The sequence below is a fragment of the Anarhichas minor genome, unplaced genomic scaffold (assembly GCF_050575085.1).
Source record: "Anarhichas minor isolate MPS153535 unplaced genomic scaffold, ASM5057508v1 ptg000003l, whole genome shotgun sequence".
In the NCBI taxonomy this organism is placed as follows: Eukaryota; Metazoa; Chordata; class Actinopteri; order Perciformes; family Anarhichadidae; genus Anarhichas; species Anarhichas minor.
In genome coordinates this window covers 1,481,494-1,508,965 of record NW_027466449.1, presented here as the reverse complement: position 1 = coordinate 1,508,965, position 27,472 = coordinate 1,481,494, and the positions used below count along the sequence as shown (strand labels likewise).

Genomic DNA, 27,472 nt, shown 5'->3' with positions numbered 1-27,472 from the left:
AGGCCGGCTAGCAGGGGCTGACACGTCAAAGAATATGCCCAACATGTCAAACTAAAGATCTGATTGGTTGAACACTGTGACAATCAACAATATCGTCTCCATTTACTTTAATCTGCACTGGATGCACCTGAGACTCTGCAGGCCTCTGCCTCTGTTCTTACCTAGAGACACAGAGGTGAAATCTGATTGGATAAAAGCTCTACTTAAAACAAGCTGCACTGGAAGCAGAGCAACTGAGGAACACAGTAGCTGTGCAATGAGAAAATGAGATAATGGCAAAATATTTTTATAAATTATAATACATGTAGTGTATTTAAGAAAAAATATTAAATTATAAAATAGATATAACTTTGTGATTCTGTTTAGGCCAGCAGAGAAGGCCTTGCAGGCCCTGACGGCCCGCCACTGCATCACACTGTATACACTGTTCACTGTAATGACCACAACCAGTGTACTAACAGTCCCAACAGTCCCACGTGCAGCTATTATTATTATCACAGCTATTATTTTACTTTTAGAATGCTACATTTTAAAGCTCATATTTAAAATAAAATGCTCCAGATATTTTATTTCAATAAAAGTTTAGCATGGACCATTTTGTTACAATTTTGTTGGGGTGGTGGGGCATGAACATTTTTCTTCCTCCAAAGTGGGGCGTGACAGAAAAAGTTTGAGAACCACTGCTTTAAATGATGGATAGATGCTTTTTAAATCAAAATGTGTTGAAAAGTTGCATTTTCCTCTTCCCTTAATTTACTGTATGAAAGCCATTACTAGATTGTTTGGTGTTGTTTGTTTGATACTGGCTGAACCACTGACGTCCATTAACTTACAGTATTTCAGATACAAGGACATATTAAGTCTATTGAATGACAAAGGGAAAATCCTATTTATATGCCACATTTGCTTTGCAACAGATCATTCTTGCAAGATTAATGAAAGCTGAAGCTTTTCCAGTATTTTTGCACAATTTCAACAAAACTTTTGTTTACAAGGTCTCAAAAGGTCTTTATGTTCTTTTGAATCTCATATAGTTTAACTGCAACACACTTAATGTCCAACAGTAAAGGCTTTTGCAGAGTATAGAATTGCCAAAGGCCACCTCAATTTGATTGCATTTTTTGCAATAAATTCAAGCAATAAACTCACACAGAATTGTCAGTGTCAGGCAGCTAAAAGCCAAACCAACCGCGAACAATTTGTAAACAGTTATGTAACCGCCTCCATCATTACACGTTATACGCCCCAATTGAGCTTTAATCATCAATAACCATTGCATAATATGTGTGGGCAAACAGTCCTCGCTGTCAATTAGTTTAGGATAAAAGCTTCTGATCTTTGTGGGAATTCAAAGCAAGCAGTGATTAGTATGCAAGTTAGAGAAACTGATCTGGAGTCAAAATTAAATAAGTCCAGGAGGCTTTGCATGGGTTTTCTTAGATCTGATCTCTGAATCTCTGGATTATTGTGATGATTTAAGGACTTGAAAGCGGTTGAAATGCATATTTAATCCAGCTCAATTCCAGCCAGGGACTTTAGTTGCAAATCATATCCTTCTCTTGCTCCCTATGTGTCCTGTTTGTTTCTGAACTGTCACCATGTAATTCAGACGAAATGCTAAAAAAATAAATAAAAAAAAGGTTTGTAATGCCACTTTCTAATAAAGCACCTTTTGTAACAGGATTTATGTTTGGAGACTTTTTTAGTGGTTAAAAAATGTTTTTTCTAACACTGTACAGATGACGTACAGACCATTAATAATAACAACTTTTGTGTTGCCTCTCTGTCTGCCATTACAAACGTCAGCAAGTCATTAATCAAGTTTTTTTGCCGTCAACACAGCAGTTGCCAGATACTTTCAATAACAACATTTACTCATGTCACAACAAAACATCGTCCAGTCAGCATTGTGGTCCCTTCAAAACATTGTTTCTGTTACTGTATACAAACGTAGTTTTTAAAGGACAGGGTTGCCACCCACAATAGAGCATATGGAGCCATACATGTTTTTTACTGGACAGCAATGAAACGTTAGTAAGTCCTTCATAAAGGGTCACAGCTTTCTCACTTTCTAACAAGCCAAAAGCAAAGGTTAGTGAAAAGAAATGCATGTGGCTGGTGTCAGTACTTACTATATTAAATAAATAAATAAATAAAATAGGTACATATTATATATTTAGTTTGTCTTCATTTATAAAGACTTGTCTTTATGTTGGAATAACAAATCATTTTTTATGACGTCTGTTTTGACAGGTATAGTATATGTCTTGAAGATAATTCATGCTATGTGTATGGTGCAGTTGCATGCAGTACAGACCTACAGTATACGCTGGACTCCTCGCCGAAATTGTTTGAGATCAGTTTCTTCGGTGTATTTCCCAAAAGTTCTCGGATGCTGCAGCAGTAGAAAATCTCAATACCAGAACAGTCACACACTCTGACTCGGTCTGTGTCTGTCCTGTTTTGACTTTTAAATGACACCTCCAAGACCCACTGGATGTGTGTGTGTGTGTGTGTGTGTGTGTGTGTGTGTGTGTGTGTGTGTGTGTGTGTGTGTGTGTGTGTGTGTGTGTGTGTGTGTGTGTGTGTGTGTGCGTGTGTGACTGCTGTTCAAGTCCACTTGAGCAGAGTATCAGTTGTGTCCCACCAGTGCATGTGTGTGTCTCCGTCCCCCTCGGTGCCATTGTAGGAGATAGCGTTTCCTGCCCCCTGCGCCCACATCTTTATCGCAATCCGTCATGATGTCATCTCTCCTGGCCCAGAACAAAGTTATCTCCCTGGGAGAAGCCGGCCTGTCGCGCTCCCTGTTCAGAGAGCACCCAGCCCTGCCCAGATCCCACCCATGCCTGCACTGCCTCTGCGCTGTTTGCCCTGATAACAGCCTCGCTCCCTGGCCACTGCACTCATGGAGCACAAAAACATGGAGCAACAAGAGGTATTGGAGATGCCGATGCCCCCCTGAGCAGTCACTATAGGAGTTTGTCGTTATGGCTACTGCGTCAGAATGAGGACGCTGCATGGGCCGATGCTGTCCAGGAGCTTCAATCCACTAAACTCCTAAAGTGGAACAATAAATATGTTTACAGGCTCCAGTGTCCAAACATACTGAGACAAGAAAAAAGGGGGAGGTGTGGAGAGAGAAAAAATTACAGAGAGAAGTTTTAAGATCAGTCAGGGTCTGACTCTGAGCTGTCCCATCATCACAACACACTCCACACACATTTGTTATGTACAGCTCCAGCTAACACCTCTATACGTTTAGTACATTGGCTGCAAATAGACATAGACCACTAAAATACTGTCAAATTTGGTGCAGTCTGAACCCATTTTAAGAGCATTGTCGGTGAATGAGACATACTGGCCAGGTTTCTATTAATTTATTTGCAGTGGCAGAAAATAAGGGGGTGCATATTTGGGTGGTAGATGTAGGCTGCATGTAGCACATTCAAGGCATACTGGAGTTCATGCCTCATCAACTAGTTATGTTATCAATCATATGCCCAAAACCGTAACCTTACCATATTGCAATGCACAGATATTGGAGAGTTAAATTATTTAAAAACATTTTAAGAAAGGTGGGTATTAACGAGTTGTGACCAAAATAGGAGCGGTACATTTTACAGTTGAAAAACAAAACAATTGAACACACTGTGTAATGTGTTTCTAAATGTCCCCAGACACATCTTTGTATTTCTGTATTGCAGTTTCTTGTTTTTCAGCCATCAGACTCTTGTTGGAATATTTTTGTGCAGAGCCCCTGACCTTTTCTACAGTCCCATTGTCAGGATTTTCCTTTGTCCATGTCCATGAAAAACTATAGTGAGAACTAACCATGACATTTATGGTGAATATGAATGGTCCCCAAGTGAATGAATCCTATAATGCTTTAGGTGACCCTGAGACCTTTCCTCTAGAGACACCATCAGGTAAATAAAATGTTCCCTTGTAGACAGGAAATATCACAATCTAACGGTCGGTTTGCTATGACATTTATCTTCATGGCTGTCAGAGAAACTCTACATGTTGGCTGCTTTATGGTTCCTCCTCATACTAAACTTTAGCTCTATTATAGGTAAGCTTCTTAAAATAGCATAACACCCACATATTTGGTTGATGTAGCGTTAGACTTTCAAACTTTTTTAAGATGTATTATACAATATCTTCTAATTGGATCAAAATTTGAATGCGGTAAGACAAGACACCTGAGAGCGCAGCGATTATCATAAAGGCAATACTGTGATGTTGAATGTAATAGGAAAACTAGGTCATTCTTTGACTGTGAAGCTGCAGTGCTTTCTCATCCATAACTTTCCCCAAATCAATTTCCAAGTTCATACAAAGGACAGACAAGAGTCTAAAATTACTCATAAGAGCACAAATCTTGACCTCTCTCAGTTGGACATACTTACAGTCATTTATTCATTATCCCTCAAATTAGAGCCTTCTTGTTGGCGGCAACTTTTTTTGCATTGACAAATTTTTCATCTCCCACAAGGGATTTCAGCATTTCTTTTCTTTTAATCACACCCAACAACCGTTTGGATTTTAGATTCAAGTGACCATTTGAAGCAGGACAAAGAGAGAGAGAGACACACACACAGGTACTGTCGTGGAGGAAGTCCTTTAATGGTGAGGAAAAAGGCAGAACTGGCAGAAGGAGATAAGACACCCCAGACGGTGTCCTGAACGAAAAATGAATTGAAAAGAAAATGGGTGGAGGACCAAAGGCGGGAGAGGAAGAGAGGGAGGGTGGCGATGGTGCGGGAGGAGGGTGAGTGAGTTATCAGCCATGCAGAATAGTAGGACACCTCATCTTGTTATCCTTCTGGTTTGGGCGGCGCTTTTTGCTTTTCGAGATAACAGGCGGTTCGCTCCAGATTGTTGCTTTTGAGTTAGTTAAGCCGACTATGCTTATTTGTGTTTGCAAGAAGTGCGCTTGTGGTCAGTGCTGCAGGCGTTCGAGGACAATATGTGGTTTTGGTGTCCCGTGTTGAGTTCGTTTAACAGCATGACATGTGTAGATCTGGTGGATTGTTGGCTAAACTGTGCTCACTGTTTATGTGATCCTCCTCAACAGGCAACACAGTCCTTTGCGTTTATACAGCACTTTTCTGTATTTCTATTTAAATATATGAAGTCCTGTTAACACTTTTTAAACTCATAACTACCTCCGTTACTACCATATTTCCATATTCACAGGCCATAGCACTTCATTTCGTCTGAAGTATTCATTTATTTATTTATTTATTTTTAACTGAGGCCTGCAGTATATTTCCGCTGCACCAGTCTGCCAGCATCGAAGTGGCACAACTCCAGCAGTTTCTTATACGCAGCCCTGGCTGGCAGCTATTCGCACAGACCTGCTGCCTCCTCTTCACATGGTGTACGCCACCCAGTAGATCACGTTCACCACGGCGAAAGTGAAAGGGAAAACGGCCCTGGCGTAGATGTCGATGGTGTCGGCATCAATGGGCTTGCACACGCACTTGGAACAGCAGTTCTTCTCCTCCGTGCTCTCCTCCGGCTGCCTGGACCTTCTCCTCCTCGGCTCGGCCTCCTCGCTGCCGCCCTCCCCGGGGATTTCGCTGCTGGAGCGCTGGGGCCGCCCGTGGCGGTTGGAAATCATCACGCCCTGGTTCATGCCGGTGACCGACAGGGAAAACAGAACCATGGCCTGTTTGCCGTTCTTTACAATGGACTGTGGGGGGACAGAGAGAGAGAGGCGTGTAAGCACTTTACATGCTAATGTTCAGTTTTGAGCCGCTTAGCATCAAAAATCTGAAGAATCAGGCAAAAGTGTTCGTTAGCCAATCTGCCTCCTGATGGACTGGACAAATTAGTAAACCCTGCTAAATACAAAAAGAAAATTTTGTTTTACAATTTCAGAATTACATCATGCACCTTTTGTTAAATCACATCTGACATTTTTTTGCACTGTGCTGGATCACGTCAAAGCACTTCACACTCATTTTACTTTATCATAGTCGTACTTGGTTTTTTTTTATTAGCGAATTTCTTAAATCTAAAGAAATGTAATTTGTAACTTTCTGCATTTTTTGCAATGAAAACATTGACTCAGATCTTGTTCAAATAAGTTGACCTTAATTTATATTTTCTGTGCAAACATATTTTAACTAACTAGTCATTAAAGCTCACAAATAAATGTAGTGGAGTGAAAAATACAATATTTCCCTCTGAAAGGTAGTGGAGTAGAAGCAGGAATTGGTGTGAAAAGAAAGGACTCAAGTAAAGTAAGTACCTAAAAATTGTACTTAAGTTCCACCTCTGTTGTTTTTATATCATTGGTAGGTTTCTATAGTCTCTGTAATTTTACCCTCATCAACAATGCATGCTGGGTCTCTACACATTTTCAATCACCCCACTGTACGTTTCAATGTCACTCGCTTCAATCATCTTGTCATGTCTTTGTCCTCGTTTTTCTTGTGTTCAGAATATAAGCAGATTTTGCTTACGCTTTCTATTATTTCATTTGATTTGATCCATGTCCTATTCTCAAGGTGTACCTCAGTAAGATGTATACCAACAGCAAAGGAAACAGGCAGTATGATGAGAGTCACTATTACTCCCTGAAGGGAGATTTCCCCATTATGCTCTATAGAGATGCATTGTCTTGCAGAAGGTCAGTGGGATGGCTGCTTGTCAGCAGCGGAGTTTGAAGCGCCGGCACAGGTCTATGTTTGAAAGGCGTGCTCATTACTCACAACACTCCCCCTCCCTGGAGTTCCACATTGTGATCTGCTGATGGGAGTACATGACAGGAGTGATTTCCTCACCTCAGAGCTGAGCTTGTTGGCCTTCACCTTGGCCTTCTCTTTGAGCCTGTAGTCAGCGTTGTAGTGAGCGAAGGCGTACTCGATGAGTGCCGCGAACACAAACACGTAGCAGATCCAGAAGTAAACATCTAACGCCTTGATGGCTGACGCCCGAGGCAGGGAGGAGCGGGCGCTTACCATTAGCGTGGTCATGGTGAGCACGGTTGTGATCCCTGCGGAAACAACGCGGGCGCAACGTGTCAGATTATGGTTATTATTATATTACTGTACCTAAGTACAGCTGCACAGAGCCGTTAGCATGGCCTCTTTTTGTTGCTATCAGCCTTAGTGACACTTCAGCAATAAATCCCAATAACTCCCCAATTTCCACTTTCTACACATTAAATATCTAATAGGCATACTGCCATGAAATTTACTGAGGATAATATGCTCCTCGGAGGAGACACGTGGACATTTAATGAGCTTTCCTCTAGCGCTACTGTCAAGACAAAAAGGCAACATGGTACACAACATTTCTCACTAACAGAGATTGCCATGAAAACTGAAAGTATATTTCGACTTGGTGTTTTCTCTGGTGCCAACACCAGCTTGCACTTGACATTTGTACCACTGGTGAGGCTCTAAGAATAGCAAAATGGTCAGTGTTGGTCAGTATGTTATTACTGAAAGTACAATGTCTGCCTGACCAAGCTGCTCCATCTTAGCACAGTAAAACATTGCATGGTTCCACCTTTTAAAACAGACCTCATCAAACTGTTACCGACCTAAGGATACACGAGCAGGGACTGCTGTTTGGCTGATCCAGAAGGACACCCAGGACATGGCGACCAGTAAAATGGAAGGCATGTATGACTGGATGATGTAGACGCCTCGATTACGTCTCAGCTCGAAGCGGAGGCTGAGCCTCGGAAATCGTCCCGCTGGGAAGCAGAAAACAGACACTGTGTTTAATTGCTTCTCTGTGTTTAGGAAATTAACACAATGTTTAGTTGCTTTACTGTTATTATAGAATGGCTCACTTGTGCCCCTGGTGGCAAAGCTCCAAGATGCCTGACATAAAAGAAGTGCTACATACATTTTCCCAGCAGCAACTCCTATCATCTCTTAAACCTCCCGCCTGACTCAGCAGCAAGCCTGACTTGATTAATTCCCTCTGTGCATAGAATATGACCAGAGAAGTGCTTCAAGTTAAAATAGAAATCTTGCTTCAAAAGAATCTGAGTCTTCCAACGCAAGAGGCAAGCCCAATTGAAAACCCAAAATAGTATAATGCATAAAACACTCGCTCAAATGCGAGGGGCTATCAGACTCACTCCACTGACAACAAGAAAAAACAAAGGAAAGCAAGATGGATGCTCACCAGATTTGAAGTTCATCATCTCAGTGACAAAGCGATAGTCTGTGATGGTGAACTGGGAGAGCTCCAGTTTGTCCAGGCCGTGGATGTGTTTCTGACTCTCTGACCAGTGGTACACAATGTCCTCTGAGGAGTAGCCATCTAGAAAGAGAAAATATTATCAGTCCAACCTACAATGATGCAGTAATGTGAGGGTAGAAGTAGTTACGGATAAAGCTTGTAACCAGGCGGCAACCTCTGGGTATGAACAGTGAAGCCAATGCGGACGTGCCTTAAACTTGCATTCTTTCCAATGACTAGCAAGGAGCGACTCCTCTGGTTGCAAAAATAATTCAGATTGTATAGCAGTCTATGAGAAAATGGCCCTACTTCTCACTTGATTTTTTACCTCAGTGAACATTGTAAACATGAGTGTATGGTCTCAATAGTTAGTTTATAATAATAATAATTAGTTTCAAGTCTTCAACAATACAGTATGATGTTCATTTAGTAAATTATGTTCCCATTGGGAGTTTAATGGACAAAATAGCAGGGTATGCTTTAGGGCGTGTCTACCTGGTGATTGATATCTACAGCAGCGTTGTCCTGTCTGGGAGGTGTCCGTGTTTTTGTCTTACAACTTTAACCCTTTCACAGTGGGTTTTTTAGTTCATGAAAATGTATTGTAGCCATGTTGGTCCCCTTAAAAGTGTCTTATTCGGCATTCGTTTCTACTTAGCTCCACTATCTCGTGTCACTTCTGGTTCCAAAAAACAAGATGGCCACGACCAAAAAAACAAGATGGCGATGGCCAAAATTCAAGGTTTCAAAACGGCAGTCCACAAACCAATGGGTAATGTCACGGTGACCACATCCTCTTCCGATATACAGTCTTGAGTTTTGTCATCGTAACCTTTCCTTGGTGTCCCTTTACATTGGCATGAAGGTAGAAACAAAGAATCGTGACTTACAGCTCTCCAGGTCCAGCATACACTCCTGTTCATCCATGGGATACTTGGTCAGGTCCATATCACACGCCACCGTTGACGTGATTCTAGGAACAAAGCACCCCAGTTAATCATGACTCAATGTACATCGTCTGTTGTTTCTTAGCAACTCAACTGGCGAACATCTTCTATGAAAATATGGTTCACATTCACATTGTTCCACCCATCTTTCCACAGTCTACAACATGTTCTATTATCTGAGAGCTGTGATGAAAATGAGCTCAATACGTTATAGCAATAATAACAATTTTAAGAGAAGACCCAAAAACCTTTGACCCAATTAATATATTTTTTTTTTAAACTTCGGGGGGAAACAAAATGATTCTGTAAACACAACACTGGCATATGTCATAAAGTTAAATGGCAAATATGTTGATCAAACAGTTACTCATCCAGAAGACACAGAGCAACATTAGTATTCATTCGGAGTCGTGTTTTTGTCCACCTGACGAATGCAACTCAAATATTCACTTTACTTTCATCTCTGATTTTCACCAACTCCTGAGAAAACTATCTGGCACTTTAGCTGCTAAATGCTCCCTCATACTAATGAGGATGAGGCCACAATGCTAATGAGAGCAGCTGGGCTGAACCAATACAATTGACTGTACTTTCAATTTCCTGGCGTTTCCCTTCTGTCTGTGGATCGCAAGCTGGCTAAGAAACTGTGCTTGTCATTCTGTCTGTCTATCGATATCCTTCATTGCGTTTTAGTACTTTGGACAGCCCTGAGATAGTGTCCTTTTATAAAATAAATTCTTATGCAAGTCAAGAAGACAAAATGTGTAATTGAGTGTTTCAGCTCCTTTGTCTGGTGTGGAAAAAACGGAATGTCGCAAATGAGAATATGGATATATAAAAAAAAAGAGTTGACCAATCAGATTTGACTGTATACATATTCTTAGTTGGGGACACTCCTACAATATACATAGTCAATTAATCCATTGTTGATACAAAAATATTGATTATAGCAGCTTTAATGAAAATGTTCACTCAACAGAACATTTTTTGATTTTGTTCATTTGTTCAGTCACATAAAACAACATATGGGCGACCTCTGACAAAGAGGGTTTGGGGTTGGACGGATTTGTAAAACTGTGCTTCCAGAGACCACTATTCGCCTCTTGTCTCCTAACAACTGTCAATGTTGTTGTTTTTTTCATCAGGGTTACAATCTTTTCCACACCTTAAGAATATTCAGTAGTCTAATCCTAACCAAAGCTTAACCACAGAGGTGATGGATCAGAAAACCATCACATTCATCTTTTTTCTCATTTGTAGCTTTTTGGGAGGCTCTGACAAACGATGTCATCCTGCCAACAGAGGCAGCAGAAGAGAAAATGCAGACGGGGTGTTTGGAAAAGCAACGACAAATCATATAGTTTGTCATTTAGGTTGGAGGATTTTTATCATCGCAGTGGAACGGTTTTATTCAAAAGTTCATGGATTCTACTGACATACTCACAGTAACAGCCAATTTCCCTTTTTTTTTTCCTTTGATGATTCACCTGGACCTACTTTACCTTCACTTTTCCATATTCCTCTACCTCCCCCGTCTCTCTGCATCCGCCTTTGTACATGCACATCAGACCATATCAGAGAATTTTTTAAGCTTATGAAGTTACAACCAAAAAAATGACTCATCATGTGATGGATCATGAGGGATTTTCATGCCCAAAGACAGCAAATAAGAGATGTCTGTGTTCTAAATTGCCTGAGGTTTCTGAAAGCGTGAGTGACAAAAAAAAAACCGTAAAAAATCTGAAACAAGCGAGAGCGTTCTCATATAAAGAAACATCTTAGCACCCAGATACACACTGTCTCCCTGGTTGTGTTGTCTGACTGTCAGTGGAGACAATAATCTGCTTGCTCATACCGGCTGCTGTATAGAATGACTCCGTTGGGCTGAAGGCGGATCAGCTTGTTCTCCACGGTGACATCGTGGAACCAAGCAGATTTGGCATTGACGATGAAGGTGTCGGGCACCCACAGCTTGTCCACGAATCGACTGTCCAACCCCAGCGTCTTGTTGGTGTGATTGAAGGACAGGCGGTCATCGTGCCAGCTCTGCCGCAGGTACACGGTCATGGTGTAATCCTGCCGAGAACAGCACACAAAAAAACACGCATGTGAACATGTAGGCTGAGTCACGGACATGGGGAAACAAATTTTACAGAAAAAAACACCTCAAACGCTACAGTATGAGGGAAAAAAAGGAATTATTGAGTTTTGTGGCAAGAATATTTTGAAAAATTAAACAAAACCAATGTGTATGTCGTCTGTATTCATTTAATTAAATACAAATAATGTCTTTTGTGGCTCTCGCCTAGACTGAATGAAGTGGATGTAGTCACCGTGACGTCACCCATTGGTTTTTGGACTTTGTAGCCTCGAGTTTGGCATTTTGGCCGTCGCCATCTTGGCTTTTTGCAACCAGAAGTGACAAGAGGGTGGAGGTAAGTATGTTGTAAGTTGGAGCTATGTAGTAGTCAGTTTTGCCTTTATTGGAATACTTGTGGTTTTTCATCCGCCAAAGCAAGGAAAATATTTATTTGTGTGTAAAAGAATCAGGGTTACATACATAAAGTGCATCCACTAGATTTGGTTCTCACCATACAAAATCCCTGAAAGTATCGAATTATCTAACAACTCAGCCAATGCGTCACACATGTTCACTCTGAGTACTTTGAAACCCTCAAGTGGGATAAATCAGGATTATGCAAATAGCAAAATCTTTGATCTGTGCCGCAATATTGAAGTTGAGGGACGACAGGGAATCTCTGTGTAGAAGGAAGGAGAAAGCGACTGTATACTCTACCATGTTGGCTTCGGAGATGTGGTCAATGCTGGCCACCTCAATGGCCATGGACACGTTCACTGGTGGACCTGCGGGGGGGGGGGGGGGGGGGGAGTGAGGAAAAAAAGGAAAACCTCCCCTCCACACACGCACCGTCTCTGCTCATTCTGAACCCATCAATCCCTCCCGTCCGCTCTCCATCTCCCATCTGTTTCCCTCCCACCTACCATCATCCCACGTCTCAAACACTCCTACAGTGCATAGAGATTAAGCATTATCCAGTTGAACCATGCTAAATGGCACATCACACTGTGGGCATTCATAAACGGCACTGGGCTTTCATGGACTCGCACGGAGTGAGCTTCTGCCAACATTCACGTGCGCACACACACACACACATACAACACGCACGCTAGCATTTCCACTCAACAGTTTGCCATATGATTAGCATGGAGTGTGCCTCTGTGATCGGATGCTAGAGGGCAGAAACTACAGGGGAGCTCACTGATGCAGAGCTGAAAAGGCTATTTATACTGAGCATTAAGGAATCATATATTACCATTCCCCACCATTCAACACCTTCCCATAACCATTTCAAATCGTATTCAGTGGGCCATACACTGGATGTATAGTGTGAGGTGATTTATAATGGCATACTCATTGCACGCCAAGGTCAGCAGGACACGTTTAGAGGGTGTCACCTGATGCAACAGCAGGCATGTTTTACACATTACCCTCCAGTGGTTGTGCAAGGATTAATAATACACTTGAAATAGAAAAGTTGGCTCACCATATACTGAAAGGTTAAAGTTAATATGGCATTTTTTGCATCATAAATAACATGAATATTACACAAATACAATAAGATTCACAGAGGTGTTAACTGCGTGCAAATGCAATAAACTTGCATTTGCAAATGATGTCCACAAATATGTTTTGAGCTCTATAAATGCTGGCATTTACTGATATATATACATATATATAAAGTGGCCAAGAGAACTCAAAAGTAAAGATTTTGACTATATATTTTTTTAAACTGTAAGCACCGAACACTGTATTTGTTTGTTTGAGAGGCATTCAATTGAACTAGTAAGTCTCTTTGGACAAAACATCTGCAAAATGAATAGAATGTAATGTGTTGTAAAGTTTTCCGCAATACAAAACTGATTCAGAAATCCTTTTTGTAAAGTACAAACAAATGGTTTGTTTCACAAATATGGTTTTCCATTAATACAAATCAAATTGTGTACGTTTGGATCTTCCCCACAGCAAGAAAAAAATCCATTGATATAAAGCTCTTATTAATGTCTCCCAAGAAAAAAATTGGTTTGTACTTTTATAACCAAAATAATTGGTTTTGAATTATATTTTGCCATTTGTGCACATACTCATGTAGATTCTCTGAAAGTCATACTTCATACCTCATTTTCATACCTCATTTTCAAGCTGCAAAACACATCTATGAACCCTTTTTTTTTATTTGTGCAAATGTCATAGTTATCTTATTGTTAAATGATACAAACGTAACTCCAAAGGTAAAAGGCTATGGGATGTGAGTTGAATGAAGGGACTTACTCCCAATAACACACACATGATTCCTCAGCGGTCAGCCCTTCCTTGTAGCTGTCATTTGTCAGCATACTATAATGTTACATCAACAGGAGTGCAGTCACCACATGATGCTGTGTTATGGCGGTCTGCGTATAGGTGTGTGGTGATAGCGGTGCTCCTGCTCCACATTTTCACCTTTGCTCAGCTGAGTTAAGCTGTGAGATTGAGAAATCTATCGCTGTAGTCATTGGATGTTTCACATCTTGCAGCCATTCTTAGCAACGTCTCTGCAGCGGTGCTCGTTGTTTGCACCACCCGTCTCCTTCTCGTCCTTGAAGGGCATCGTCCCTCGATAATCCCTCTAAGCAAAGCCTGTTTTTGTTTTTTTTCTTAACAAATGACTCACCTAACTGAAGAGTCAAAGCAGGTATTTACATAAGGTAAATGCGGCTTTGTTCAAATGTTGTACAAGAAAAAAAAAAAAAGGAGACAACCTCTAAAAGGATAATGGAATTGGAGAATGAAATGTGAACGCCCGTGTTGCTGTAACTCGAGGTGGGTGATGCTAAGGATGGCTGTAAATGTGAGGGGGTGAAATGCAACCCAACGCCACGAGCAGTAGATCTCGTACTCACCTCCTATCCCAGGGCGAAAATTTCTGGCATAGCCCTTCATTAACTCATCCAGGTTAGGTAACCAGGATATTTGAATGTCTTTACCTACATAGTCCCCAATGTCACTCAGCATGGCCCTAAAGGAGACAAACAGCAAACACAGCAGCCTTCAGAGGTCGTCCCGCCACACCATGTGTCCACGCTGAGCGTCAGATGCAGTCAGGAACGTACACAGGAAAAAACACACCTCCAAATGCCAGACAATGTTAACTAATGACAGAAAAGAGGATTAGAATTCACTGTAATAAAAAGACAATCTCAAACCGTTTCTTTAGGTTAAGAAAATGAACCCAGAATCATTCATTTGTCAGTTAAAGATGAATAATTGTTTTTGTTTTGGGGGGGTTTTCACCACTTGGGAGGAGCAGAAAGAAATCTGTAAACACAACAATGACATAGCATCACATTGTAAAGTTAAGGCAAACGTGTTAGTAACTAGTTGCCTATCTACACATCCAGCAGGCACAGAGCAACATTTACATGTTTATTGAATGTATGAGGACATGAAAATTCAACATATATACATATCTCTGCCATATCCTATAAATCTGTGTTCTCTAAATCATTTGTATTATTCATGACTGAATTGGGATATTATAGTCTCTTAAACTTACAACAGCAACAAGAAGACATTATGTTCAAATAAATATTTTTGAGAGATTTAAGTTGGAAAAAGCCGGCTCTTTGTTCTGTTATATTTGTGTCCTCTGTTTTTATTGATAAATATAAATATAAAAAAATGAATTGATGCTTTGATTTATTCAATAATATGATGCGAAGCACTGTATTTCTATGCATCTTTGAGTCATAGTAAGTACAGTGGATGGGCTCTCAAATGAGTCTAATGAAAAATGTAATCGTGAATGATTCTGTGTCATCATCAGCAGCATGTCATTAAATAAACAACATGTCATATTAGTTGGGGATTCATGCATAGGAAATGACCACATTCTGCTGATACTGAATGTCAGAACAAAACGCTAGGCGTCAGTTGTATCCTCTCAAATACCTGCACTTGTAACAAGCGCATGAAAGCCACATTGGTTGAAGCCTGGTTGGCACATTTTCCTTCATTTGTGTCTCCAGAGTGTGTCCACAAGGAGGCTGATCCAAATCTGGCTGTGCAGCTCCAGATTTCACACAGCTCAGACCGGACATCATGCTGAGCCTCAGTCCATGAACCTCGGGTCCATTTTATTAAAAAGAAGCAAGTCCTCATTAGACCACATATCCCCATGTATTAAGGCTTTTAAGTTAGCACCTTATTACATCGCTGTCTCTGGTTTGGGGCAGTGACACCTCGGTGCTTTTTTCCATTCCTCTAATCTCTCGAGAGGGGAATAATAGGATATACTGGCAGTCCTTTTTTATATATCGTACTAAAAGGACTCCCCCAGGGCCCCTCGGAGCCCTCGGCGGAGTCCTAGAAGGCCCAGAGCCCCTGCTGACGAACACTGCCTCCGTGTAGGATCTAACAAGAGCAGCACAGCTCAGATACCACCAGGTGGCAGTTTTGCATTCTAAAACAGAGCCTGTAAACAGATGACATGCAGATAAATATTGCAGTATGGACCTTAATGTATTTGAGTTTTTACGTCATGGTCAGTTACATCGCCATGGGAGACACTATGCTGTCATTCAATGTGAGCAGAGAATTATGCATTCATATGTTTATATACAATCTGTGGCAAAGAATCAGATTTTAGAAGCTAAACTGCCATCCAGAGTTAAAAGAGTTGACTGACGTGCGATGAATGAATTGAATGAAATGAAAGGTTCCGCTGACATTCAAAGTCACAAAGGCTGGTGGTGGCATTGACAGGGAAATGGACCATAATATGGGGGCTTGATCGAAAGCGTAATTATTGACCAACAATGAAAAGCCATTCAGTGACCTTTGCGATAAGGCTGACATTTGGAGAAAGTCGACTTCCTAGAGAGCAAAGCATTTACACCCACGGCTACGTGGAAAACTGACCTCCTCAGCAAAAAAACCAAACATGTAATAATTATCTGCATGAAATAGTATTTCTGCCATGTCATTAACATTCCCCATGTTGTAGTGGCAGATGTATTTTTAGTCTGGCAATCACTGTCATGTCTGAAATAAATGGGAGCACCGAGTGAATTAATGAATCACCGTGTGACTCCTGGACTTCTTCACTAATTGGTACTTTCTAAATATGGAAATAAGGAGCTTTTCCTTCAAGAAATCCATTACCACACGGGCCTCCTCACATGGAGGGGACGAGACTGTGTGTCCGCTATAGCAGGGGTTCTTAACCTTTTTGACCTCGGGGCCCAACTTTTCAAGTACAAAGTGTCCCGGGGCCCATTCAAATATTAACACTATTAGTTTAACTAATTGATCTCACTCTTGGTTTGATTTGTATTCAATAACTATATTGTTACCTGTTCAACTCCACCCCTATTTTGGAGCAAAACCGCCTAAAATGACATACCCAAATTAAAATGGCTGTAGCTTCTGAACCACTCTGACTATATGCATCAAAAGTGTCAGAAAACCTGTAGGTCATATAGAAACAGAGCAGTGGGCCTTTGGAGTCAGTACAAATTGAAGATTTTTGTCCGCATAAAATAAAAAAGTATCTTTCAGTATAAATAACTGCCTGTGGCTGTATCTGTACAGGTAAATGACAGTATAGGGCTGTAACTACACTATCAGTGAACAGCTGCCTCAAATTTGAAGAAGATTGGACAAAGTATGACGATTCTACAGTGTTTCTTCCATGAAGAGATCCAGGCGGAGCTCTCAAAGGATATTTGGAGACCCAAATGGACACATGGTAACCAAATGATATTCTGACACACTAAAGGTGTTTCTCCCTTTATATTTTGATATTATATTATTTTCCTTTTATTTTTAGCCTTTGCAAATTGCAAAAACTATATATATATGGTCGAAGACGTGGTATGTAAGTAGCGGACTTACTGTGCGTAATGGCTGCGATTGAGCGCACGATCGAGTATGAGGGTAGCTCAGTTATGCAAGGTTATACATTGATTGACGGCTTATAGAAGAGGGAGATAAGGTTTGTACTTTAAGTACTAGCTCCATGGTAACATCCGCTAGCACATTGTCGGGTCTGTAATGTGTCTTTTTCCGTCGAAATGCTGCAAGATCCGACTTGCAGCGGTTATGGCGACTTTGGACAGTGTGTGTTTGGGCTCCTTTTGTGAAAAATCCATAAGAAATGAAAGAAAATCGATGATTTCTTTGCAAAGATGAGGGTTTTGGGCATGCTGGGATACCGAACGCGGCCATGTTTTGTGACGTAGTTTGCGCAAGCAAGCCGTAGGAACGGAACGGACGGGGAGGGGATCGAGGACGCCGGCGTCCTCGTGGAGTTGAACAGGCAAAACCCTTGTCAAATAAATGAGATGATACAATGTGATGATCACAAAGACATTTATTTATCATGTGTATGTAAACCTGCATACACAACAAGAAGCCCAACAGGCTTTCCCACGAGCGTTGGATGTTTCGTCGCTAGGTGTCGCTTTATTTTTGAAGGCTTCAGTGCTTCGTTTGATAGCATTAGCCCACATTCCACACACTGAAAGTTTTAAGAAAGTCAGGATTGGGTATGGCACCACTGTCGTCTTCATTTTTTCTACCACTACAGTGTAGTGGTTAAATCGTGTAATGTTTATGATTCATTAAATTATGTAACACTGCTGCCCTCTAGTGGTTAAATCGTGTAATGTGTATTACTCATTAAATTATTTAACACTGCTGCCCTCTAGTGGTTAAATCGTGTAATGTTTATGATTCATTAAATGATGTAACACTGCTGCCCTCTAGTGGTTAAATCGTGTAATGTGTATTACTCATTAAATGATTTAACACTGCTGTCCTCTAGTGGTTAAATCGTGTAATGTGTATTACTCATTAAATGATTTAACACTGCTGTCCTCTAGTGGTTAAATCGTGTAATGTGTATTACTCATTAAATGATTTAAGACTGCTGCCCTCTAGTGGTTAAATCGTGTAATGTTTATTACTCGTTAAATTATTTAACACTGCTGCCCTCTAGTGGTTAAATCGTGTAATGTTTATGATTCATTAAATTATTTAACACTGCTGCCCTCTAGTGGTTAAATCGTGTAATGTTTATTACTCATTAAATGATTTAACACTGCTGCCCTCTAGTGGTTAAATCGTGTAATGTTTATGATTCATTAAATTATTTAACACTGCTGCCCTCTAGTGGTTAAATCGTGTAATGTTTATGATTCATTAAATGATTTAACACTGCTGCCCTCTAGTGGTTAAATCGTGTAATGTTTATGATTCATTAAATGATTTAACACTGCTGCCCTCTAGTGGTTAAATCATGTATGTTTATGATTCATTCAATGATGTAACACTGCTGCCCTCTAGTGGTTAAATCATATAATGTTTATGATTCATTAAATGATGTAACACTGATGTAACACTGCTCCGGTCTGTCTTTGTTCATCCTGCATCGCTCTGTTCTGTTCTTTAATGTAACGTTACTGGAGCGACGGAGCCTCTCCCAGCTGTTAGCAGACTGTTGTGCTAGCAAGCAGGCTCGCGAGCGAGCTGTACCCAGCATGCAGTTCGGCGGTGAAATTTTATAAATGTACAATTATTAGTGTTACAAATTGTTTATGTGTCACAGACTGTTCTGTTGTGTTTTTCTCTGTTAAAGAGCATTCGTTGTGGGTTGTTAATTGTTGTGTTATAAAGTTATGACCATGACTAGGGTTCCCTCTCAATACATATAAAATAACTAGCGCTGACCGCTGTGTATTAGCAGTAAACAATACATTTAGCTGCCTGTTGAAAGCAGACAGCAGTTGTTTTGGCTATGCACCGGCATAATGGTGTGTGAAGAATTCATATCATACGGGAAATTAAAACCGGTATACTGTCCAGCTCTAGTCTTTATTATGGTTTGGACAATTTTGTACCAATATTTGACGTGCCGGATTAAAAAGCCCAACGGCCGTTTGCCCATGCCTGGGCTAGCGGCTAGCTGAGTGTCTTCTTCTGCTTATTGTAGCTTGTTAAACAACTGACTGACGCATTACCGCCACCAGGTGGTGGGAAGCTATATTGTAACTGAGCGTCACATGGAGAACAGTAATATCTCTGGTGTCTTCAATTGATAACCTATGCGGTCCCGCGGCCCTTGCGGCCCACAGGTGCAAAACTGAAAGTTTTTTGCGGCCCTCTAGGTGGCGTTAGCGGCCCCATCGTGGGCCGCGGCCCCATGGTTAAGAATCACTGCGCTATAGGACCAAATTCTACTGTGTCGTATTAGTCTGTCTTTTGGAACTTCATGTTCATTTTCAGGAACTTTTCAGGATTCTTGGTATTGCAATCCCTGACTTTACGAGGTATATTTATAGTTACAGATTACAGAAATGTAACTTTTTATCCCCATTATGTCACAGACCAGTGGAAGAGCTATGTCATCTCTTTTTCTGAGACGTTTTGTTAATAGATTTTGACATTTTGTAGAGGCCATCTTATTATTGCTTTAATTAAATGCTGCTCTCTAAAGAGCCTATCAGACCTCATCTGACCTTCTAAATTGATGTTGTTTGAGAAAAAGGTGATTTACTTTGTGATTTCCCGACCTAAATATATGCATTTTACGACCACAAAGACTCAAAACTGCAACATACGCAGCTCTCCAATGAGGGAACGAGGGAACTGTATAGTGTTGAAAGACATGTAAGGGGTTGAGTGTGTGTCATTGCTGTCTATGGAGATTCTCTAAAAATGCGACTTAACCTCTCTATTTTCTCACCCCTCCATCCATGACAAACAGTGGAGAGTGTGTGTGTTTCCAAGCGCTCCTCTCTCTTCTGTATTTCCCTTGCATCAAACGTCTGTTTAAGAGCTAACATTAAACAGATGGGGAGAGGAGACGGAAGAGAGGAAAGACAACGAGCAGCAGCCCCTCTCAAATTGATGGCGTCTTCTTGTGAATGTAAAGTGCAGCATGCACTAACAAGCCTAATTACTTTTAGACACTGACACTAGTCACTCTGACGCTCACTGTGTCATTTGTTTTAGTGGTGCCGACGTGAGATGGGGAGATGTGTGTGTGTGTGTGTGTGTGTGTGTCATTAACTGACAGAGTAACAGTGAATAATAGATCCCTTTTCATTTAGCAAACAGATCATTTTATGGACTACATTAACACTGTTACTGTTTAGCATATGGAGTCCAAGGAGCAGCATACTTTTTATTTGACGTGGTAAAGGTTTAATGGTTGAATACTGCATTTTTACCTTTTTATTCAGTTACTTGACAAAATGAAGTAAAACATTATTTTGACTTGACTCTCATATTGATCTTTTACTGGCTTATTGATTTTTTTTTTTTTATTCTTTATTCTCGATTTCCTTGATCCTAGCATTTAATGTGCTATAAGCAACGAGGACAATTAGGATTGTTGAAAAAAGATATGGGGAAATAGGAAATGGATAAAAGATTAAAAGTGTGCTATATAAACAAGGGAATAAGAGGAAAAAAAGAAAAACAGGTTTAAAAAAATGTATTTATCTAAACTTCTTTTAATTAACAGTGGATGTTAAATAAAAGAAACATGCCATTTGATCAAGGACAGGTGTTGAGCCTGTCAGTGTGAGGGGCCTTTAAGCAAGTGTGTCCCAGCAACCATGTCTCCAAATTACATTTATATACAAATAAGTTGTTTTTTGAGTCAAGGAAGTGCTATACTTCTTGTTCCACACACAGATCAGAGGGAAGGCATTGTGACTTTCAGTGTGTGTACACAATGCACCAGGGTTAGCATCCAATGTTACAATAGTTAGTGTCGACTTTTTTTATATACTGTATGATCAACCAAGGTGCTGATGTGTCCCTAACTTTTACCAAAGTGCGATGAGTCCATACTTTTGTTCGTATCACATATATTCAGTATGATTTTTTTGCAAATAGAGGTATAACGTCTTCTGTGGCTCCAGATGGTTTGTGCAAAGACTGAGAATATAACCCAGATGATGTCATCTGGGTTGTACTGGCTTTGGTTTGGAGACTACAGGTTTATAACGGAAAGACTGCTTTACAAAGTAGAAGCGTTTAAAGGACATTTACCGAGCAGGGAGGGTGTAAAGAAAAGATTCAATTGGTTGCATTATGGTAAGTGTAGGATCCAGCATATTTAGAGCTTGGCCCATACTAGGAAGAAGAAGTCAGGATATCTTGTATCACAGATTTTTGATACATTTCAATAATCCAAATGTGAATGCTTCTGAGCCTATCGAACTAATTAGAAAATAGAATAATTGTGTTTAAAATCGAGTAGGAGGCTTTTAGCGGAAGCACTGAAGTGTCCCTGCACCACCTCACTCTGCTGCTCAAGGACACTTCAGCAGGGTGAGAGTCTGAACTCTGATGCTCTAGTCACAGGCTGCTCTCTCTCTAAGCACGAGGCCTCCACTCCTTCCTGATAAACACGGTGAAAACTAGAGGGGATCTGCAGGATGGACACACAGTACTAGAGGACAGAGAAGATTTACAGTAGTGTCTCCTTATCAGAGAGGGAAATGCTGCAGGGCTAACATTCAGTTCAGTGAGTTTCCTCAAAGATTATTTCAGAGAGGCTGAAAAAAAGCTTGAATTCTCACTCTCACTATTGTGATCGTAGGATGAACTGCAAATCAGACAGAAAATATTTTCACATACTTTGTGTTCACCTGAAAAACGTTTGAGTACATTACTGAATGACTTTCTTCTTCTTCAGTGACAGAGGACAAAAAGGTCCTGTAGCTGCAATGTCAGTTGTTTTTGGTTAATTGAGGAGCTCTACTTTAAAGGGAATAACTGGTCATATGAAAACAATATGTTATTGACTTATCGAAGGCAAAACTATGATTAAAGACAAATTATTCATTTTTTTCAGTGGTAAATTTGAAAATAAATATATTGTGTTTAAGTAATTTATCAGATTAGAAAATAGCAAACATTTTGTCAAGCCAAATTCTCAAATGTGTGCTTTTCTTATATCATATTGCAAAAGTAAACAGTTTTTTTTTTTTACTGGTCAGACTAAATAAGTGACTCTGTGTGACGAGTTCTCGTTATTTTTTATATTTTGTTTGCCAAGACATTGATTGTTTGATTTGACTGGACAGCAAACACTCTACACTCTTGAATCATTCTGACTTTTGCATTGCAATAACAAACATTACGGTCTAAATGCGGTTTTAGAGCTTTCTCCACACTTGCAGGATTTCTGATGAGCAAACACTGAATGTTTGATTTATTCATTGTACTTAGTCAAATTCTGATACGTCTAATACATATTTAACGATGGAATCATATAAAATATCTATCACGTTTTCATTCATACACCCCAAGTTGCTATAAGACCCCTCAAATGTATCCCAAAAAAATACAGAAGACCTCAGTATCCTCAGTTTTAGCTACAGCTTCCATTATTTATGTTTATCTCCAATATGACATTTGCAGATGACTGTAAAGAGATTTTTGAAAAAGTATTTTAAAAAACAAATAAATTGATATGTATTTGATAATCCAAATGCGAATGCTTGTGAGCATATTGAACTGACTGGACAACAGAATAATTAGAATAAAGTGTTTCTTATTGCCGTTTACAAACTGAGTGGGAGGCTTTTAGTGGGAGCACTGAAGTGTCCCTTGCACCACCTCAGCCTGCTGCATGAGCAGAGTCCGGCTTACGGAGCCAGTTCATGCAGCCAGAGGAACATGATCCAATCACTGTGTTATTGAGAAATGTACTCTTCGGACAGAAGGAGAGATTTATCCGCTGACTCAGCCTCTTACACAGATTGGTTCGGAGCACTGTGTCACTTTCCGTTTAAGGACAAGTGTGACAGATCAGAGAGATCATGACATGTTGGGATTAAATCCTGCGGCAACACATCTTGCTGCCACATCTTGCTCAACTATAATATGACCATATTTGGACATACCTTATGTGTACACATACAAACCAAATGTTTACAGTCCCAACTCCTCCGACTGTTTTTCTGCAAAGCTGAAACATACGACTGAGCTTTTCTGTCCATATTGCAAGATGAATTCGATGAAATATGCTGAAGTTGTCAACATGCAACAGCTTCAGCTCTCATGCAGGGCTCCTATTGACCCTCAATCCTCCTACTCTCTGTGCACTGTGTATGCATCCTGTATCTTGTCCACAGCAGACTACGCATGATAGATTTGTGCTTTAATTTGTATTTCATTATATTATAGAGATAGCCCCAAAAACGAATCACCTGTTGTGCAATACTACGCCGCCTCACCTGTTTTTGTGTCAGCTAGTTTGTGGTCATTTGATTGAATGCTAAATGTATTTAGAAATGTGCCCCAAAGTATAAAGTAACTTCTAAAGTTTCCAGCTGCAGGAAGTGTTCATGTAGGCAACACCAAACCACAGTTAGCTCATCTGATAAAAATGTTATTTGGTTATAATCTGGGGTTTTGCTGTCAGCAAATATGTTATAAATATTGCAAGGGAGAAAATGGTAAAAGCAGTTAGCTGGTTAGACAAAAAAGTTTTTTTTTCTTGCTCAATTTCTTTGGAAAAGCATGATTGAATTTACCAATAGGCCTTTTCCACAGCAGCCATTTTGACGTGTTATTGCAGGAAAAGGCATAGCTGTAACAGAGCCATCGCTAAAGCTGCTAAATTGGAAAATGAGACCATATAGTGCTTCCATGCGACTCTCAACGTGGCGACGGCTGAGCGGTGGTAACGGCGCTAACAGTGCAAACAACAGCAAAAGCGCTGTCAGAGCTAACAGTGTTTACCTGAGTAGCAACTGCAGTGCTACGTCGCGACCGACGGCGTCATCAGCCGTAACCACGGAATGAGCTCCGTATGCGTGCGGGGCAGAGCGGCGCCCATGAGCTAGCCGATTGGTGCACGCTCACATGCACTAAAAACATGCGCGGCCGGCCCGACTTTGTCAACAAAGCAAGCAGAAAATCGGACACACACAGAAGGAGGGCGACTTCGTTCTCTGCTCAGGTAGACATTACTCCACTACACCTTTACATAGACAATCGTTGTTTGATGCCGTATTAATTCTCTGAATATCACATAGAGAACTTTTTATATCTTAGTCAGTTAGTTAGTTAGTTAGTTAGTTAATTAGTTACGGCTTTTTGCCAAACAAATCAAACTCTTTGTTGTGGCAAAGGTCTGTTAACATCGTAGGGTAAGGCTGATGTTATTCTAGATTTGTCTGACTGTAAACAAATCCATTATTTGTCCAAAATCCCACCATATTTACTATCAACTACACTATATTATTGCTGTCCTCCATTTTATTTGAGTTTCAGTAAAATGATGCACTATTTAGTGCCCTCAAAAATGTCTGCGATGAAACAAAAACAGTGGCGTCTGTGACATTTCTGCTCACAATCCCACAACTTTATGGATCCCAAAATTACACCTGTCAGTTTGGTGGTTTGGTCAGGACCCTAGACGTCACTTTCTCGTTTTTCAAACTATGACACTCCATCAGGGTCCAACATCATGGTTGGGCTTAAAATAAGTACGCAAACCAAGTAAAACATACAAAATGTAACAAAACACCTTTTACATGCTCTTCTGTCCAGCACCTAGTATTTACCCACTGGATGTGCGTGCTTTTCTGAGTCCCTCTCTGTGACGTAAAGGCTGACACTTCAGCTGAAAAGAAAAGCTGTGAAAACTACGCCACACCAAAGGCGGCGAGGCGCAACTTTGGTGAAATGGATAAATGAGGAGCTAAAAAGAGAACTGGAGTAATTCTGTTTAGAGCAGGGCGCGAGGGGAAGGAAACAGTTTGCAACTTTCAACCACCAAAGGCAAAACAGTAATGTGTGTGTGTGTGTGCGTGTGTGTGTGTGTGTGTGTGTGTGTGTGTGTGTGTGTGTGTGTGTGAGGGAGATAAAGAGAGAGAGAAAGAGTGAGCTGACACATAATGAGGTGCAAGAAAAGAAAAAGCCTACACTCTGCATTGTACTGAGAACAAAATAATAATAACAGCAGTGACTTGAGGCAGGAAAATCCAATTACAATAGCTGTTACTCCCTATGCTGGTGGACAGCCAAGAGGGACAATAGAAGTGATTTGTCCAAATTCCACCCAAAGCTTAAGTAGCTTCACCCTCTGCCCTTTTCCAGTGGAGGCACTTGCCAGAATATGGGCTTTGGGGGAAAACATGGGGCTCGGCGGTGGATGCTGATTATCCCAAGAATTGGATGCTTGTGAAAGCTCATGGACGAGACAGCACGAGGGCATTTCGACTGCACACAGATGGATGCGCAGTAGGCCTCCACTGAAGACATATATAAAGTTCAAAGCACTAAAACTCCTTTGCACACACCTGGTTTACCAGCTGACAAAAGCAACCTGTTTTGTAATCATGACAGCTGTGTGAGAAGGTCATTTGCAATACTGACAATCTGAGGTCACATTTGGATTAAATTTCAATGTACGCTTTAAGTTTAAGGTTGTCTTGGCTCGTAGGATCTTCATTTTACCTGCAAATCTCACCTCACTTTAAATCCACAGTTGAATGCGCTAAAATTAATTCTAAAAGACTAATTTCAGCTCCATGTGCAGTGAACAGGAGGCGTCGTGAGCAAAATTCTGTGGCATATTTGAGACGGCAGCTGTCCATCTGTTAATTCCCTGCCTTTCCTTAAACTCTTCCAAACTGGGCTTCCCGCCTGTCTTGGTGGTTTTAGCGGTGGGGACTGTGTATGCTGGTGCATCATGGCACCATCTGACCCTGATGGAACAGGCCTGGAGGTGGGTGACATTACACTAAAAACGCACCCACTCACCTCACATCGAAGTCATCTGCATAAAGATTTTTTTTTTTTTTAATTAAAAAACATCACCTCTCTCTATGCATATGCATTATGCAAATAGTGTCATCAGGTCCTCTATGTGCCCGGAGGTGAAGCAGAGGAGAAAGCAGACTTCAGGTTGTGGCTGTGGAGAAGCATATGCGTTATAACTGTGCATTAATATTAATAGGGTGACGTCGTGGGAGGCTACCACGAGGGAGATCAAACTGACTGGCGATATTTTCGCTTTAAATTATGTTGATTTTTCTAAAGTATGATATTGTTGATTGTCTCGCGATGCACCGTCCATGGAGAGGTATGGATATTGTAATGATCTCCTCATAATGTTATTCTCATTTTCAGTGGTCGTTTGCCTGTTCCGGTCAGACTTTAAGTTTATGGTTTATCCAACTTTCTATTCACCTATTTTTTATTTTATTTTAATCTTTTTGTGGTGGGAAGTAGAAATAAGACACCTGCTAGAAGTAAAAAAGCAAAGCTGATCTCACCAGGTGAAAATATCCCCTCCAATGAAGAGCAGCCCAAGACTCGGCAGAAGGAAAGTTGGGATCTCCATTCCGCACGCGTTGTGGTAAATAATTGAGGGTAAAAAAAAAAGTTTCCCGGAATGGAAATCGACGACAAAAGCCCACCGCCAAGAGTTTTATTTCAGCGCGCTCTCCTCGTGATCCGGCGCTGTCGAGAACAAAGTAGAGTGTGGTGGTGCTGATGCAGTTGAGGATGATGGTGGTGGTGGTGGTGGTGGTGATGATGACCCCATGGTCATGCTCCCCAATTCCTCCGCGTCCAGGAGCGCACAAGAGCAGAGCGCACCGAGGAAAAGAAAAACTCCCGATCCGACCGCAACAACGAGCCGATCCAACGCTGCCGCCGCCGCCGTCTGTCCGCCGGCAACAGAGCAGAGAGAGGAGGGGGGGTGAGAGGGAGGGATGGAGGGATGGAGAGAGAGTTACTAATCTGTCAATTTCCTCCGTTGCTTGGCTTCTAAGCGTCAGATTCAATCTGGCCAGGGGAGGGAGGGGCCACGAACACTATATTATATAATGTTAAACACATTCGAATCAACCCATTAGGTAATTACTGTCTCCAATAAAGTCGTATTTCACTCTGGTGGAGAAGAAAAGCATAGTGAGGGACCCAATGGGGCCCAAAGGGTCACTCAGAGGTAATTGAGTTGGTCTGGGGGACAGTAGCACTCCCACTCCCAAATATATAATAGATTATGAAGCAAAAGGAAAAACAAGGTAAAGTCATAAACCCATCTCACATCTCCGCACGTTCATTTTTCTATGAATTTCCAAGTGAATTATTTCACTATAGAGATATAATGAGTCCCAGAGGTAAGCCTAAATCTCCTTTCACATTGATTAAAAAAACATATATAGGATTGATAGGAAATGTATCCTCCATTCTATCAAAATGTGCAGGCTTTTAT

General features: G+C 40.9%; 1 protein-coding gene across 1 annotated transcript; it reads right to left on the bottom strand.

Annotated features, from left to right (window-relative positions):
• Positions 1-4,739: 4,739 nt before the first annotated feature.
• gabrd (gamma-aminobutyric acid type A receptor subunit delta) lies at positions 4,740-26,593 on the bottom strand. The gene is made up of 9 exons (XM_076090631.1): positions 26,526-26,593; positions 14,121-14,236; positions 11,956-12,023; positions 11,014-11,234; positions 9,102-9,184; positions 8,155-8,292; positions 7,559-7,714; positions 6,795-7,006; positions 4,740-5,698 (listed from the first exon to the last, which is right to left on the bottom strand). The coding sequence occupies exons 1-9, from the start codon at positions 26,591-26,593 to the stop codon at positions 5,375-5,377; spliced, it is 1,386 nt and encodes a 461-aa protein (XP_075946746.1). The 3' UTR covers positions 4,740-5,374.
• Between the last annotated feature and the right edge of the window lie 879 nt (positions 26,594-27,472).